This window comes from Sphaerodactylus townsendi, linkage group LG07, assembly GCF_021028975.2.
Source record: "Sphaerodactylus townsendi isolate TG3544 linkage group LG07, MPM_Stown_v2.3, whole genome shotgun sequence".
Taxonomy (NCBI): domain Eukaryota; kingdom Metazoa; phylum Chordata; class Lepidosauria; order Squamata; family Sphaerodactylidae; genus Sphaerodactylus; species Sphaerodactylus townsendi.
This window is the reverse complement of record NC_059431.1, coordinates 40,914,390-40,930,326: the sequence shown is the minus strand read 5'-3', so window position 1 is coordinate 40,930,326 and position 15,937 is coordinate 40,914,390. Positions and strand designations below refer to the sequence as shown.

Below are 15,937 nucleotides of genomic sequence, written 5' to 3'. Positions count from 1 at the left end.
AGTGGCCTTCTGCGGCTGTTGCTCCCGATCACCTGGTCTGTTAAGGCATTTGCAATCTCAGATCAAAGAGGATCAAGATTGGTAGCCATAAATCAACTTCTCCTCCATAAATCTGTCCAAGCCCTTTTTAAAGCTATCCAGGTTAGTGGCCATCACCACCTCCTGTGGCAGCATATTCCAAACACCAATCACACGTTGCGTGAAGAAGTGTTTCCTTTTATTAGTCCTAATTCTTCCCCCCAGCATTTTCAATGAATGCCCCCTGGTTCTAGTATTGTGAGAAAGAGAGAAAAATTCTCTCTGTCAACATTTTCTACCCCATGCATAATTTTGTAGACTTCAATCATATCCCCCCTCAGCCGCCTCCTCTCCAAACTAAAGAGTCCCAAACGCTGCAGCCTCTCCTCATAGGGAAGGTGCTCCAGTCCCTCAATCATCCTTGTTGCCCTTCTCTGCACTTTTTCTATCTCCTCAATATCCTTTTTGAGATGCGGCGACCAGAACTGGACACAGTACTCCAAGTGCAGTCGCACCACTGCTTTATATAAGGACATGACAATCTTTGCAGTTTTATTTATCAATTCCTTTTCTAATGATCCCCAGCATAGAGTTTGCCTTTTTCACAGCTGCCATGCATTGAGTGGAACTATCAACTAAGACGCCCAAATCCCTTTCCTGGTCTGTGACTGATAGCACTGACCCCTGTAGCGTGTATGTGAAGTTTGGATTTTTTGCCCCTATATGCATCACTTTACATTTTGCTACATTGAACTGCATTTGCCATTTCTGAGCCCACTCACCTAATTTATCAAGGTCCGCTTGGAGCTCTCTGCAATCCTTTGCGGTTCTCACCACCCTACATAATTTGGTATCATCTGCAAACTTGGCCACCACGCTACCCACCCCTACTTCCAGGTCATTTATGAATAGGTTAAAGAGCACTGGTCCCAAACGGATCCTTGGGGGACACCACTCCCTACATCTCTCCATTGTGAGAACTTCCCATTTACACCCACTCTTTGTTTCCTGTTTCTCAACCAGTTTTTAATCCATAGGAGGACTTCCCCTCTTATTCCTTCATTGCTGAGTTTTCTCAACAGTCTCTGGTGAAGAACTTTGTCAAAAGCCTTTTGGAAATCCAAGTAGACAATGTCCACCGGTTCACCCCTGTCCACATGCCTGTTTACACCCTCAAAGAACTCTAGTAAGTTTGTAAGACAGGATTTGCCTCTGCAAAAGCCATGCTGACTCTTTTATCAGCAGGTCTTGCTTTTCTACATGTTTTATAATTTTATCTTTAATGATAGATTCTACTAATTTACCAGGAACAGATGTCAAACTGACTGGCCTGTAATTTCCCGGGTCCCCCCTAGATCCTTTCTTAAAGATTGGTGTGACATTGGCCATCTTCCAGTCTTCAGGGATGGAGCCTGATTTCAGGGATAAGTTGCATATTAAAGTGAGAAGATCAGCAATTTCATGCTTGAGCTCTTTAAGAACTCTTGGGTGAATGCAATCTGGGCCAGGGGATTTGGTAACATTTAGTTTATCAATGGCTGCCAGAACTTCTTCCTTGTCTATCACTATCTTCGCTAGTTCCTCGGATTCGCCTCCTAAGAAGCTTGGTTCAGGTGCAGGAATGTTCCTCACCTCCTCTTGGGTGAAGACAGATGCAAGAATTCATTCAGCTTCTCTGCAATCTCCCTGCCATCTTTTAGCACACCCTTTGTTCCTTTGTCATCTAACGGGCCTACCGCTTCCCTTGCTGGCTTCCTGCTTTTGATGTACTTGAAGAACTGTTTGTTGCTGGTCTTGATGTTCATAGCCATGCGTTCCTCATAATCCTTTTTTGCCTCCCTTACAGCTAACTTGCTTCTCTTTTGCCACCATTTGTGTTCCCTCTCATATTCTTCATCAGCCAAACTGGACTTCCATTTTCTAAAAGACATTTTCTTTTTTCTGATAATTTCCTCAACCTCTCTTGTTAACCATGGTGGCTTTCTTTTGGACTGGGTGCTGCCTTTTCTAACCTGTGGAACACATTCCAGCTGAACTTTTAGTACTGTGTTTTAGTACTCTCGACAACTTTGTGTGGTATGTTAGACTGAGAGAGCGAATAATTGGCCTAAGGTCATCCAGTGAGTTTCTATAAATAGATCCTTAGATGTATGCACACTGATCACTAAACCAAACTGGTTAAAATACCTCAGTCTTCCATGAGGCATCTCTCTTATTAACATTGGACCACTTTCTGTGTCTTAGACCCCTTCTGCACATGCATAATAATGCACTTTCAATCCACTTTCACAATTGTTTAAAAATGGATTTTGCTATTCTGCACAGTAAAATCCAGCTTCAAAGTGCATTGAAAGTGGATTCAAAGTGCATTATTCTGCATGTGCGGAAGGGAACTTAGTGTACAAAGTCGCATATGCGTCAGATTTTTATCTGGGGAAATTGATTTGTTTCTTCACTCCTACATACCTATTGGGTGTCCCTGGGCTAGTCACAATTCCTTCAGAATTCTTTCAGCCCCATCTACCTCACAAGATGTCGTAGGGAGAAGAAGGGAAAGGAGTTTGTAAGCCATCTTGGGTCTCATATTAAGAGAGAAAGGCAGTGAATAAATCCAAACTCCTCCTCTTCCTCCTTCTGTACCCATCTTTCCACCCTAGGGTGGATATAGCATGAATCCAAAATACCTGGGTTAGTCAACATCTGTAACCAATATGTATCTTAACTATAATTAATATAAGTTAATTAGCTGTGGCTATGTATTTATTTCTGAAGTGTCTTTTTTTTCTTAAAAACACTTTATGAAATGTTCAGTGGGAATAGTACCATAAGGATAAAAGTGGTGCTGAAATTGTGAGTTCTCTTAACAGTAGTGGTGTGCAACTTTTATGTTAACTTGTTGGGGACATTGGATATCCTTTGTGTTTGACAGTCAAAACACCTTCAGCATCAGCCAGGACAAATGTTGTCCCTATGTAATCTACAATCAAGTGATTCTGCTGAATATATTTATTGTTTACCCTTTACCCTTTTGCTTCTTCTGTTCCATTACAATGGTGTCTTGTATTCATTACATTGCTGCAAACAGCTGTTTGTTATTGGTGGCAAATGTACCTTAGCGAGTCACAGGAAAGCTTAGACCAAGGAGGATAGCTGGCAACAAAGACAGGTACCAAGGTCATACTGATTATTTTTCACACATCAGGTGATGGTCACTGTTCTGGAATTACTTAGACTGATGTTATTCTGTCTTATATTATTATGACTGATGTTATTATGAATCCATTCCTTGTTGATAAACATGGAAGTATCTGATCGATGGTATGGGACTAGGCTGTTGTTCCTGGAAAGAATAAGTAGTAGTTGCTTCGAAATCAATACATTATTTTCGTGTATCTATCAAGAAAAAAGTGTTCCTGGGTATTAGAGTAAAGAATATTACAAAACATTTCATGCATGGGAAATAAAATAGTTAGATCCTCCCATACTAAGCAGCATATTGGGCAACAAGTGCTCTCCAGCATTTCTGGTCTTGCGCAAGTGTTTTGGGCAAGCCTCTTCCCATGCAATATTCGGTGCCTTCAGGTATTGCTCAAATGTTTTTCTCCACGGCCCTTTCCGCACGGGCCAATTAAATCAGAATAAAACCAGTTAAAAACCGGGGGGGGGGGGGGACTTTGCACAGATCCCAATCCTAGCATGGATCTGCTCTGCATTCCCCACCCCCAGGTTTTTCGACAATCACGTTATGTGCCATTATTTCGTTTTAACGTGATTCACAGCCATGGCAGAGTGAACGGCTGTGGCTGTGAGCTGCGTTAAAACACAAGAATCTCACATAATGTGATTCTTGACAACTCCTTCCCCAGCTCCGATCTGCAGAGTCAAGCAGGGGAAACGGGCCATATCATGGCCTGGGGGGGGGGGGAGGCAGGCAGGCAGGGGGGAAGCACCTTCTTGTGAAGGCATGTGCCCTGGCGAATGCCAGCCATGCAAAGGAGCTGGGGAAAGGGTGGGTTCGTATGACTCGCCTTTTCCTGCTTTTATTGGCCTGTGTGAAAAGGGTCCAGGTGTTTCAGGGATGTCCTCACTGTAATTTGGCATCAGGGGACTGGGGACCATTTTCCAATTTCATATTTAATTATTGGCCTTCTAATGTAATTGATTGGCCACTATGTGAAACAAGATGCTGGGCTAGATGGATGACTGGTCTGATTTTTCAGGGCTCTTCTAATAGTAATATTCTTATATTAAGAAAATGATGGGATAAGATATTCATAAATTTACCATCGTAGCATTAACCTCTTTACTGCCTTATTAACTTTTTTCTTTAAAATGTAAAGAAGAATGATACTTTCTCTAGTTTGCCAGATTTTAAAAATTGGTAATCCAAAATTGGAGCTTGGAAGTTTTGGACTAATTGATAGGGAATGAGGAGGCTAGTGTGCATGTTGTGTTTGGCCTCAATACTGTGGTTCTCAACATTCTTAATACTCTTGGCAAAGAATATAGATCAATGATGTTTATCTAACCCAACTATTTAGAAACTATAGGCAAAGTTAGGTATTTTGTACTGTCTAGCCAGAAGTAATCCAAATATTGTATGTAACATAATCCCAGGATACTTTGATATGCGGGTGTGTTTTCTCCCCACCCCCCACCAGAAAACTGGTGTTCGTTCTCCTCAACCTTATCAAGACTGCTTGGCTCCTGATATAGATCATCCATCTAACTGAACAATATGTGTTTTGGAATGTTATCTTGTGCTGGCAATTCCTTTTTAATTGAATCAAATGCCTGTATGGATTTGCATAAACAATACTTTCTTTGCCAAGTTACTTATCAACATTGGTGGGAATATATTTCCCTAAGCATCTTCAAAATGATGATAATTGGGTCTACAATGTCTTTTCTTCTTCCTAAAGAGGTACCATGTTGCTCCCCATATAATTGACCACTGGCTATATTCAGTGCCCCAAAGAATGCAGTGAACAGCAGGAAGTGCACCCAAGGAACACTGGGGTGGAGCAGGAAAACATATGCTTTCAAATATGGAAAGACAGGTCATTGGATCTCTGCTTGAGCCAACATGGAGTTCTCTCAGATGCTTCATTGGCAGGCAAAACATCAAGCATGAAGCAGGTGCCCAGATGCCAATTTTCAGAATGACTTACTTCCCTAACACCTGGCAAAGTTAACTCCCATCCTTCCAATTCAGTTGGAACAGAAAAGGATTCAATACAGGCTATCCTAGTGCTGAAATCATGGCTTTAAAATTAAAACAGCACACATGGCTGTGCAAATGTTCATACGGAAGGTTGATGTTAGAATTCCTGTGATCTGTTCCCTATCCAGCTCATAACATTTCTCTGCAGAACCACGCAGACATGATTAATAATGTATAAAAAAATTTCACATAGTAGTTAGTGCTCATTAACCTAGATGAACATGCCTCCCTTGACACTCCTTAAAGAGATATTTGATACAAGAAATCTCTTTAAACAGACACATAAAATCAAATTCAAACCAAGGTCCAACAACAGTGATCTGTGCTCAGAAATGTGCTTTTTGCCCATGAATCATCATTCTGGATACAATCCCACTCATGTTAAGGAACTAGAATTGCCAGATGAATCAAGAAATCTTAAGATAGTAATCATATGATTTTTATTAGTTAAAAAATAACAGTTCAGAAGACAAAGACATCCATAATTGTTATAAGTCTACATACATCTGGAATTATTCATGTGGAATTATACGATGGGCCACCTGCCTTACATTTTGACAAGTTCTCATACTGAAATGAATGTTAACAAATTTACATTACTTTAGAAGACTAAATTTGGAAACTATAATGGATGCTATGAGAAGACCTCATTTCCAGCAGCTGAGGGGCCATCATACAACCAGCTCCTGCCAGTTTCACTTTCTCACTTAACAAGTCATCAGTCCTTAGGGTCGCCAGTGATCCCTTAGGATTCCATTGATTTTCTCCTCTGCTTGTTTCTGTACCAGGATGTCACTTCTGGGTACTATGCTGCCATGTCCCCACAACTCCCAAACCCTCTCATTGCTGTCACATCTGTTAGTGCCAATCATGCTGGGGATATGAAACTGCCTTTCAAACAGTGCACAGTCCAACCATGCAGTTTCAAAACATGAATAACATTTAAGCCCTTCCCCTCCAGAACAAAATTACAGATGACTCAGTGGGCTGAGAAGGAGAGGAAGAGAGAAGCAGAAATGTCCTATGCCATGAAGGCTTTGGATGGATGGAAACATGCCATTAAATGTATCCTGTTGATCACCTATCAGTGAACAGTGACATAGCTATATATGGCCCGTTACCTTATTTTTCTGTTAAATGTTTCTGTGTTTTAGGGTTGCCAACTTTCAGACAGTGGCTCAAGATCCCTTAGAATTACAATAGATCTCCACGCGACATAGATCAAGAAAATGGCTACTTTGGAAGGTGGACTGGATGCCATTTATTCCAATGAAATCCTTTTCCTCCCCAAACCCCTACCCTCCTCAGGCTCTATGCACTTCTCTACATGGAACTGGCAACCCTAATGTGTTTGTGTCTATCACACATGAGTAGTTGTGTCTATCACACATGAGTAGTTACTGAATGTCCATTCTTTGCTAAATTGATTGCTTGCAATTTTGCAGCTCAAGAAAACTCAACTCATATTAAGGAGTTAATGTTTCCAAGAGCTGTAGGGCTAGATCTGGCTTGCGAGTATGGCACAGGGTGGGGGAAGAGGAAGGCCTTCAGCCTTCCCTTGTTGTAGTTTGCCTCTTGTGTCTCACCAAGACCCACAATGAAATCAGTGGTGATGAGGACACATGCAAGAGTGACAAGGAGGAAAAGCTGGCTGGTAGTGAGGATGAATACAATCTCACAGTGAGGATGAAGACAGTCTCACAGTGGAGGACTAGCATTCCAGGCCTGGACCACAGACAGACCTGGAAGTGTCAGATAGCGCTAAAGAAGACTATGTCCTGGGACCATCTCACTTGACAAATGGAGATCCTGAGTCAGCTCTGAGGATTCTGCTAGCACCTGAAGCATGCAGTCCTCCAACCTCCCCTCCTCCATGAGACCAGAGGCATCAGCAAAGACAATGGCTTACAGATACTTCTCTGCAGAAGCAAAGTGTGTCATTGGTCTTGCTGTTGCTCTGTTCTGGACCTTTTCCTGCACCTGAAACCCTCACTTTGTAACATGGACTCTGACCTTGCTCTGGACTCTGATCTCCGGGCTGTTACTTGGACTGCTCTCTGAATCCTGCTTGGAATTTGTTTGACTTCTTGTGCTTTGATTTTGGACAGTTTGACTTCGTTTGGGACAGTGCTATTGTTCACCTGCTCAGACCTGCTTGCTGCTCCAGCCATCTGCCAGCTGGACCGTGATATTCCTCCTTAGTCATTTACCTGAGCTGAAATCCAGTAGGAACATTTTATTACCTGCCAAAAATGTTTTCTTTGGTTTGTACAGAAAGGTCCATTGATAGCTTATTGTGGAGAAAGAGAAATAATATAGTAAATATGTAAATAGTTATCCATGAATCAACCTGCAGGTTGTTAACCTTTTCTGTTGTTAACCTGTACAATTGTCTTTCTACTAGAAAGGTCAAATGTTGTGTGCTATGCTTTGGCAGCTGATTGCTTTAGAATAGTCAAGGTTGATTGGCTGATGTTGCCTTAGTGGGATCCAATAATTAGTGTATTTATTTCCCTGAATACTCAATTTACCTTCAGGGTTGGGGTCTGAGATCTGTGCTCTTGCAATAAGGTTGAGAATAGAAGGGAATTGGCAGATAGGAAATGAACAGATGGAAGCAGAAAGCTGTGAGTTTAGCTGGAACAGAAACAGCCTCTAGAGCTGCAGTAGTCTGCAATATTGTTTTGGAAACCTATTATGGGATGAGTGATTTTGCTGCCTTCTGCAGGAATCACTGTCCTTCAATTTTCCTCTATTAGTATCTAAATCAAAGAGATATTAATATCCCTAAAACTAAAAAAAAATGAAGGGATATTTCAAAGGTACCATGTATTTCCTGTGCTCCAGAGGAAAATATGTAGCATTGACTATTAATTAGTTAGCTGGAACACTTACCTGAATGGACGAGCACTAATTCTTGGAAATTACAGTCAGTACCATATGATAACGCATGGCATCACACACAAAAAAAGACATTCAGTTTGGAAAATATATGAACTATCCACATGCAGTTTGATATTATGAAATCAGACTTTAGAAGTTCGATGGGGCAAAGCACAAGAAGTGCACAATTCACATGCAATTTAAATTCAGAGTGACATCTGATATCCAAGAGCTTAATCAAACTCCAGTCAGTGTGATGCTATTTAGATAGATGTGTTCATTCTGAAGCAGCACTCTGCATGACAGCTGCCCCATTTGAAATGCTGCAGCCAGAGATGCTTTTACTGAGACTCTGATAAAGTTATTAGTTATTCTGATGAAAATTTTACTTACTCTGATGAAAATTTTACTTAATTTTTTAAAGTAAAAAAATAGGTGGGATTTCTTGATCTCCATCAGAAATGGTAGGCAAGGATTTGAAGGAGGCATCTCTTTTTTCCTTCTCACACTATTTCCTCTATTCCTTCCCCGAAAGCTCCCACAACCTTTCCCCTTTTCCTTCCTTACTTCCCACCCTCCCTCCCACCCACCCACCCACCCACCAACCAACCAAAATTTATCTTCCCCCAATCTTCAGCTACATTTATTATTTAGATTTTACACTTGTAAATTGAAACACATCCAGAAAGACAGGCAATTATACATATCAGATTGTAAGCCCATGATAATGGTGAAAAATTCATGATTTTCCCCCTACAAGACAACACATGGCCACACATGAGAGGTCTGCATTTTCAGATTATTACACCTAATATATTTAATTCGTGACGTGTTTTATAATAATGTTTCTATGATCATTGAGAAAGGATAAATCAGCTGAAACATCTGGTTCTTTGTTCGTCACTGGCACATTATCAATAGTGTTTAGAAATGTTACTATCCTTATTAGGGTATAGCCTGGTTTTCAGACCTTGTATTTTTAACTTATGTTTGTGTACACTTGATAATAAATGTTTATTTTGTTATAAATATATTTGGTTTCCAGCTCAATCTTTGTGATTCCCTAAAATGGGTGCAAAACAACACAAGCAAACAATACTTGGAAATGCACTTTTTAAAAAAGTACAGAAATTAGGATTTACCTCACCTGTAAAAATCACCATTTAAAATGATGGCAGCTGTCAGTGTTTCCATGTAAATCCCTCAGGAAATGTTAGCATGACATTTCCTGTCAGTTCCTGTGGGAATCCTTATTTCTCTTTCTGTTTAGTGGAATTTACCAGGGAAATGTCAGACTTCATGATTATCAATATACTGCATCTGTGTCTTCATGAATAGGTAGACTTATTGTATCCTTCATTTATATGGTTCTCAATTTTAAGATTGGCATCCAGCGGCTGTGGGTTAGCACGCAAAGAGAGTAAGCACCAGTCTACCCTAGTTAATAATGATGCTTTTGGTAAGAATCCATCTTTAAGTCCCATCATTTATTTAGGGTAACTCATCTTTTGGTGGTGGCTTTTTCATGAATAAAAATACATCAACAGAACTCTATACAAGATTTTATTGTTATATATTTTGTTGTTTGGGAAAACAATGACAATTTTTCCTTGGGTTAGCAATGCACTTATATTAAAGGTATCATGCATGCCTCATCGTTTCTAGAAATATATATTCCAAAGACTAAAAAAGATCCTTTGTTTAATTCACAGGAGATGTGTGTGACTCCAACCCTTGTGAGAATGGAGGCATCTGTCTGTCAGGGTTGGATGATGATTTCTATTCTTGCGAGTGTCCTGATGGCTTCACAGACCCCAACTGTTCTAGTGTTGTGGAGGTTGGTAAGTGCAAACAAAACATAACAAAATATAATTGTTATGTGCATCATTAATTTCTGAATACATGAAATAATGGGCATTTTTGCAGTGCCCAGATCATTATCTTGTACACTACTAATACTATAGTTTCATGTCTGTGACCGGCTGGATACCACACTCAGCAGATCTATCCATTATTCCACCATTTGGAAATAGGTTCAAATAATTTTTGTGTGGTAGTTACTCATCCTGTGGCCAAAATGTGTAACATGTGTGGCTATGTGATTGGGAAATGTTATATGGTGAATCTCTATGCTATCACCACCATTCACTGGCAGGAATTTCTGTTATGCAGTATGTAAATTCACCATCTAATACAAGAAATCAAAGCATGTAAAAGCTATCATGGGGGAATAATTTCAGGTGGCCTTCTCATGGATAGCATGATGTGCAAAGAGGCCTTTAGGAACATTTATGCCAGACCAATGAGCCCAAATGGACTTTTGATAGCAGAGTTAACAATTCAGAAATAATCACAATGGATTAAAAATGTAGGTAGAACATTACCATTTCAAAGATGTCAAATGATTTCACAGACTGTTATGCATTAGTTATCAAGAGGTTGCAAGCAATGTCACATTACTGAAGACATTTTAAAGCTGTTTCCTGTCCATGGCCAGCGGGCGGAAGGAGGCTTTTGTATGATAACAAAAATAATACAGTTGGTTGGCCAAGCAAATGAACCATGGCAACTAGTCAAGAAAGGGGAGAAATTGAGGCCCAGGGAAATTAAAGCTTAGAAATTTAGTTGTACTTGGCCAGGAAATTTCTGTGTTGCTCATTAAATTTCAATGGTTTCCAGATCAGTTTTCTCAGTTAATGAAAGGGAAAACATTTTTTTTTTGTCTCCTACACTCTGTCAGTCAGTCAGGGATTTGTGAGTCAGGTCATTTTTTCCTTTTCATGAATCATCGTCAGTAAATAAATGTTAAACAGTATAAAACACAGTCCCAGTGCAGGCAATGCTATCAGTCTCAATGTATGCCAACAGAATCAGGGCATAGTGATAGTGGTCCTTATGTGTGCCACAGGCTAAACAACTCATGTCTTAGGACTCGTCCATAAGCGAAGTAGAGTGCAGTGGTGATAGCTGCTGAGTTGTGAGTGGTAGGATGGTCTGCGTGATTTCAGGCTGTAGGTGGTAAATTCTAACTTTCTGTGTTTCATTACACAAAAAAGTTTTGTTCAAAATAAAAAGTAGCACAATGGGAGCAAAGGATCTGCCTCTTCTCCTATCTTGTCAAGTTGCTTTTCTATTTGTGAGGAGTTTTTTTAAAAATGTAGATGAGCTTTTAAAAGTATGATTCTCCACCTGCAGTCAGAAGTGGTTGTCTTGAAATGTGTGTGTGTGTTTTATTGTTATTATTATAGCAGGGGAGGAGAGATAAGATTTGGGTTTTTTCTTTTCTTTTTCCCCCCTCCTTCTTCTGTGTGTGTTGATTATATGTGTAAAATATTTTTTAAAAAATTCACAAAAAAGTGGTTCAGTCTATTCCACCTCTTTAAGACTCTGTTACTTCATTCCCCTGCATTCATGAACCAGACCGCTGTTATCTGACTTTTCTAGTGTTATCTGACTTTTCTAGTAAAAGAGTAACCCTTTTGCATAAGAATCCAAGTAAGCCTCATATATGAAAAGCCCTTAGCTTCAACAAGCATATCTGAAGCATCCACCATTATAACTGAGACAGTTGTTCAAAGGAGTATACATTGCTTTCAACCTCCAATTAATTGTCTGTGCTAAGGGAGGCATGCAAGTGAGTTGAAAAGGCTTTAAGCAGTCCTTCAGAACTTGTAGTCCATCAGGTTGCAATCAGCCAACCAATCAGGTATCTGGTGGGTCACAGTATATAAGTGATAGACTGTTGTCAACATCATGGATCACAGGTTGTGGTAATGGAAGAAGAAAATAGCAATGTGAAAAGAGGACAGCAGAACTGAAAGCAGTTGTTGAAATATATTGGCTGAAGTAATATTACTGTACAGAATTTTTGTGGGGGTTCTGATTTGTGGAAAAGCAATCAACTTTTCAAAACTCTCAGCAAATCAGTGATTTTAGCTTAATAAAAATACTGTCTTCTTTAGCAAATCTATTTGCTCCAAATAGTGACCATGCACTTTGCCTGTCCAAATAGTAACTTATTCATACCTTAATACGTGGTAAGTTGCCCAATTTGCATGTAAGATGAGAGGCAGCAAGCCATGAGAATGAACAGATGACAGAAGCATATATCAACTGTAATTATTATGATCTAATCTGAATGCACAGTGAGTATATTTCAATAACACCAGCCAATTTGCCAGCATCAACTGTCATGTTTCAGACTATTGTTGGCATAGCTCCATTCCAACAAGAATCTCTGAGAAGGCCACACTCTTAATCTTTTTCATATCTCCATTTCCAGATGACAATTCTCAAGGAACTAGTTTTTCATTCTTATACCATGGGGTTACATATTTTCCTTTCACTTTTATTACTCCCAGCCAAGTGTCATCTAATGTTAACAATATGTAGTTCCCCACCTTGACTACATATTTCCTTACAGTCTGAATAGATAATCTCTGCTGAGCCCAATATACATTACAATTTTTCATTTCTTTGCACTTGTTCTCCTGTGTTCCCTGCAGCCAGGAACTGCCTCCAAAAACCCCAGCCCAAATGGACTCAGAACAACACCATAGGTCGAGACTTCAAAGTAGGAAAATATCCCCCAAATTCAAGTTTCAATACATTTCTTCTGCATAATTCAGTAAAATATGTAACAGTAATAAAGACTTTGGTAAGCCTTTTCGTGTACAAACTTCAAAAAGGCTCCATCTTTTACAAGATGTGGTCCTGACTGTTTTTTCAGAACCCTCAGTCTGATGAGGAAAGAGCTATGCATGCCCTGGACGTGCACAGATCTCTGTCATATTACCACAACAAAACCACGTTCTTTAGGAAGGACAAAGTCTGTTGGTGTATTTCAGAGGACCCAAAGATGTGCCCCTCCACCCCCCTTCCCATACTTACATTAGTTCCTTTTTCAGAACTTTTTCAGGCTTCAAAGCACTTATTTGATGATCTAAAGCTCTTAAATTGCTATCTAAAAATTCTGCGGTTGGCCTGTGCAAATGCAGTCCCCATGTGTGCCTGCCCAGAGGACACTAAATGAATAACAGTTATAGTGAGCAACAACACTATTTTTTTTTATTTAATGGTATTGGTCTGTAACCACGCATAAATAAATACTCAGTTCTCAAAAGAGTTATATCAAAGGTAGTGAAGTGTGAATTCTGTTCAGCTTGCTTTGGAATAGGCGTTGTATGTATGAGTTGTTTTGGTCAGTATGTAGAAAAATAGCTTTCTGAGAGTTGTCTCTTGGGTCGTAATGGTGACACATTTCTCTTGTGATGTCATGAACTTTTGCCACATTGTACTGTTCTTGAAATTGTAGTTATGGCCAGTAGCCAGTGAAAAGATCCACTTGGAAATTTAGTCCCTCTCCAGGTAAACGAAAGCTATGAACAAGAGAAAACTTTAGACCTTGATGCAGGGGAACAAGTTTATTTTTTTATACCTCATCTTCCTCTATGGCTTAGCAAGGTTCACATCCCCCAGCCTAAAACATACCCAAACCAATAAAACTCCAAATAACCTTCACACCCCTAAAATGCCTAAACCCTATACCCCGTAAAATACCTCAGCCAATAAAATAGCCTTACAATGTCTCTTGAAAGATTCTAGACATGGCACCGCCTTACTTCAACCGTGTAAAGCATTTGAATAAACAATCAAAAAATTGATAAAAGCAAAGTAAATGTCCATTAGAAAACACAGCCCCAGACTTACATTGCGGCAGGAGATGGAGAATAGCAAGCCCCAGATCCCGAGCATTGTGATGAACGTGCTCAGGAAATCATGCATGTGATGGGGCCTGAATCATGTGAAGGAGGCCCCCCTCATATGGTGAAAAAGGGTGGGCACGCCTATAAAAGGCGGTACGTGGTATGCCTCGGCCTCTTTTCAAGGCATCAGAGCAAGCAAAGTATTGCTTGCTTGCTTGCTTGCTTGCTTGCTTGCTTGCTTGCTTGCAGAGGTCACAGGCTGGGTCGAGGCATACTATAGATAGAATTGTCAGCAAAGGTTGCTTCTGCCAGTGGTCTCTGCGCATAGCATCATAGGACAAGCATGGTGCCAAAATAAAGGGCTAGTGACCAGCCAGGGTGTCTGAGGAGGGATCAGGCCAGAAAGGGAGTCTGCAGCAGCTCTGTTGGGCAGGGCAGTGCAACCTCAAACTCGGCACTCCACATCAAGATCAGTGGGTCAGCCCTCTCATTCCCAAATGGTAGGGACGGTAGCCCTCTCATTCCCAAATGGTAGGGACGGTAGCAGCAGCTACCCAGTCCATCTCTGAGCAAATGGTTGGGACAGGGGCCATGGGTAGCCCACCATGTATCTGCCAATGGGTAGCCATCTGCCACTGGCTTCCCCAGTAATGCCATACATGGGCCTGCCTAAGGTGGTGGTTTGGCCAGGGCAAAGTATACCTGTGCCAGCTGGAGGGCAGGAACAGGCAGTACTAGCTGTGGGTCATGCCCATCAGTCAGGGATGGGGGACCCCCCCATCCTATTTTGTCTACTTCAATAGCCCAGGCATGCAAGGCAGGGCGATTTTTGGGGGCTCCGCTATGCAGGGGACTTCATATGTGGTCCCACGGAACAAAGTTTTCCTGCAAGGCCTGTCTAACACATTCCTGCATCTTTCCCAGTGTGTTGCAGGCAGAGCCACGCCAGGGCCAGTTGAATCGCTGATAGCCCCCTCTTCTATCAATGCTGTGGGGTCACCTGCAGCCAAGCTGTCAGTACCAATGGAGGTGCCTATGACATTCAGGGCTGTTGGGCACTCCAGAGAGGTGTCAAAAGGTCAGGGTCATTAGCTGACTTCCTACCCAAACCCTTCTGTCAAATTTATATATACTCCTTTTACATTGCTGTTTGAAATATCAAGTTCAATATCATTTCTTCCTTATTTCTAAGCATGTCTCTACAGAGTCCTTTCAGTTCTGTATTTTTTGATGAGACTGTACATTTTTCAGTCCTTGATGCCAGTTCTTCTTATTTAACCTTTAGATATTTGGCTAAAGCTGAGGAGACCTTCTAATCTTTCTTTATTGGATCTTTGTTTTCTTTTCTTTCTTAGCCTTAAGGCCTTTGCTCTAATTTGGTACTCCAAACAAAGTATGGCTTGATTATGCAATTTGACTTCAGTTTGTACAATGTCCACAGGGGTTTTCCCCACAGTTTTGATTTTCTCCTTGATCTTTTCTATATTTCTCCCAATTGTATTTTTTAAAAAAAATCAAGTTTCATTTCTTTAAATCTTTTATAATTTCAGACATCATTGTGGGAATATTTTTGTTAACATTGTCTTTAATAGAGTCCATTTCTAACCCAAGACCCTGCAGATTGGTGGTAGCATTTTTACACTGTTGACAACATCAGTAACTTCACCTGTCAATTAACCTTTCCGTTTAGTTGCCACTTTTGCCCACTAGATGTCAGTACTTCCACAGTTACCCAGGATTCACAAAGTTTTAATACAGAAGCCAGTCCCTTCCCTCACTCTGGTTGCTGACATTTTCTAAAATGTCTTTTTTTTGTTTTGGCAGCTCACCAGCTAAAACAGGGAGTGCCTCTGGAGTCTTCTTGATTTCCAAAACACCCTAGCATATTTTTTTCTAGGAGTGCCTTTTAGTTTTATTTTATTTTCTATATTCTATTTTCTATATTCTATTTTCTAGGAGTGCCTTTTAGTTTTATTTTATTTTCTATATTCCCCATATTTTCATAATTCCATAATTGCATATCTTTTAGGAAGATCTGCTTTTTGTCAGGCTTATCAGCAGCAGAGCTGGAACTCCTCTTATCAGTCTCTTTAAATCATCATTCCAT

At 40.4% G+C, this 15,937-nt stretch overlaps 1 protein-coding gene across 1 annotated transcript in view; it reads left to right on the top strand.

Annotated features, from left to right (window-relative positions):
* The window catches only part of EDIL3 (EGF like repeats and discoidin domains 3), a 323,251-nt gene that overhangs the window by 58,744 nt on the left and 248,570 nt on the right, over positions 1 to 15,937 (top strand). The window contains exon 2 of the mRNA XM_048502911.1: positions 9,838 to 9,966. Coding sequence (XP_048358868.1) covers positions 9,838 to 9,966 — 129 coding nt within the window. The remainder of the gene's footprint in view (positions 1 to 9,837; positions 9,967 to 15,937) is intronic.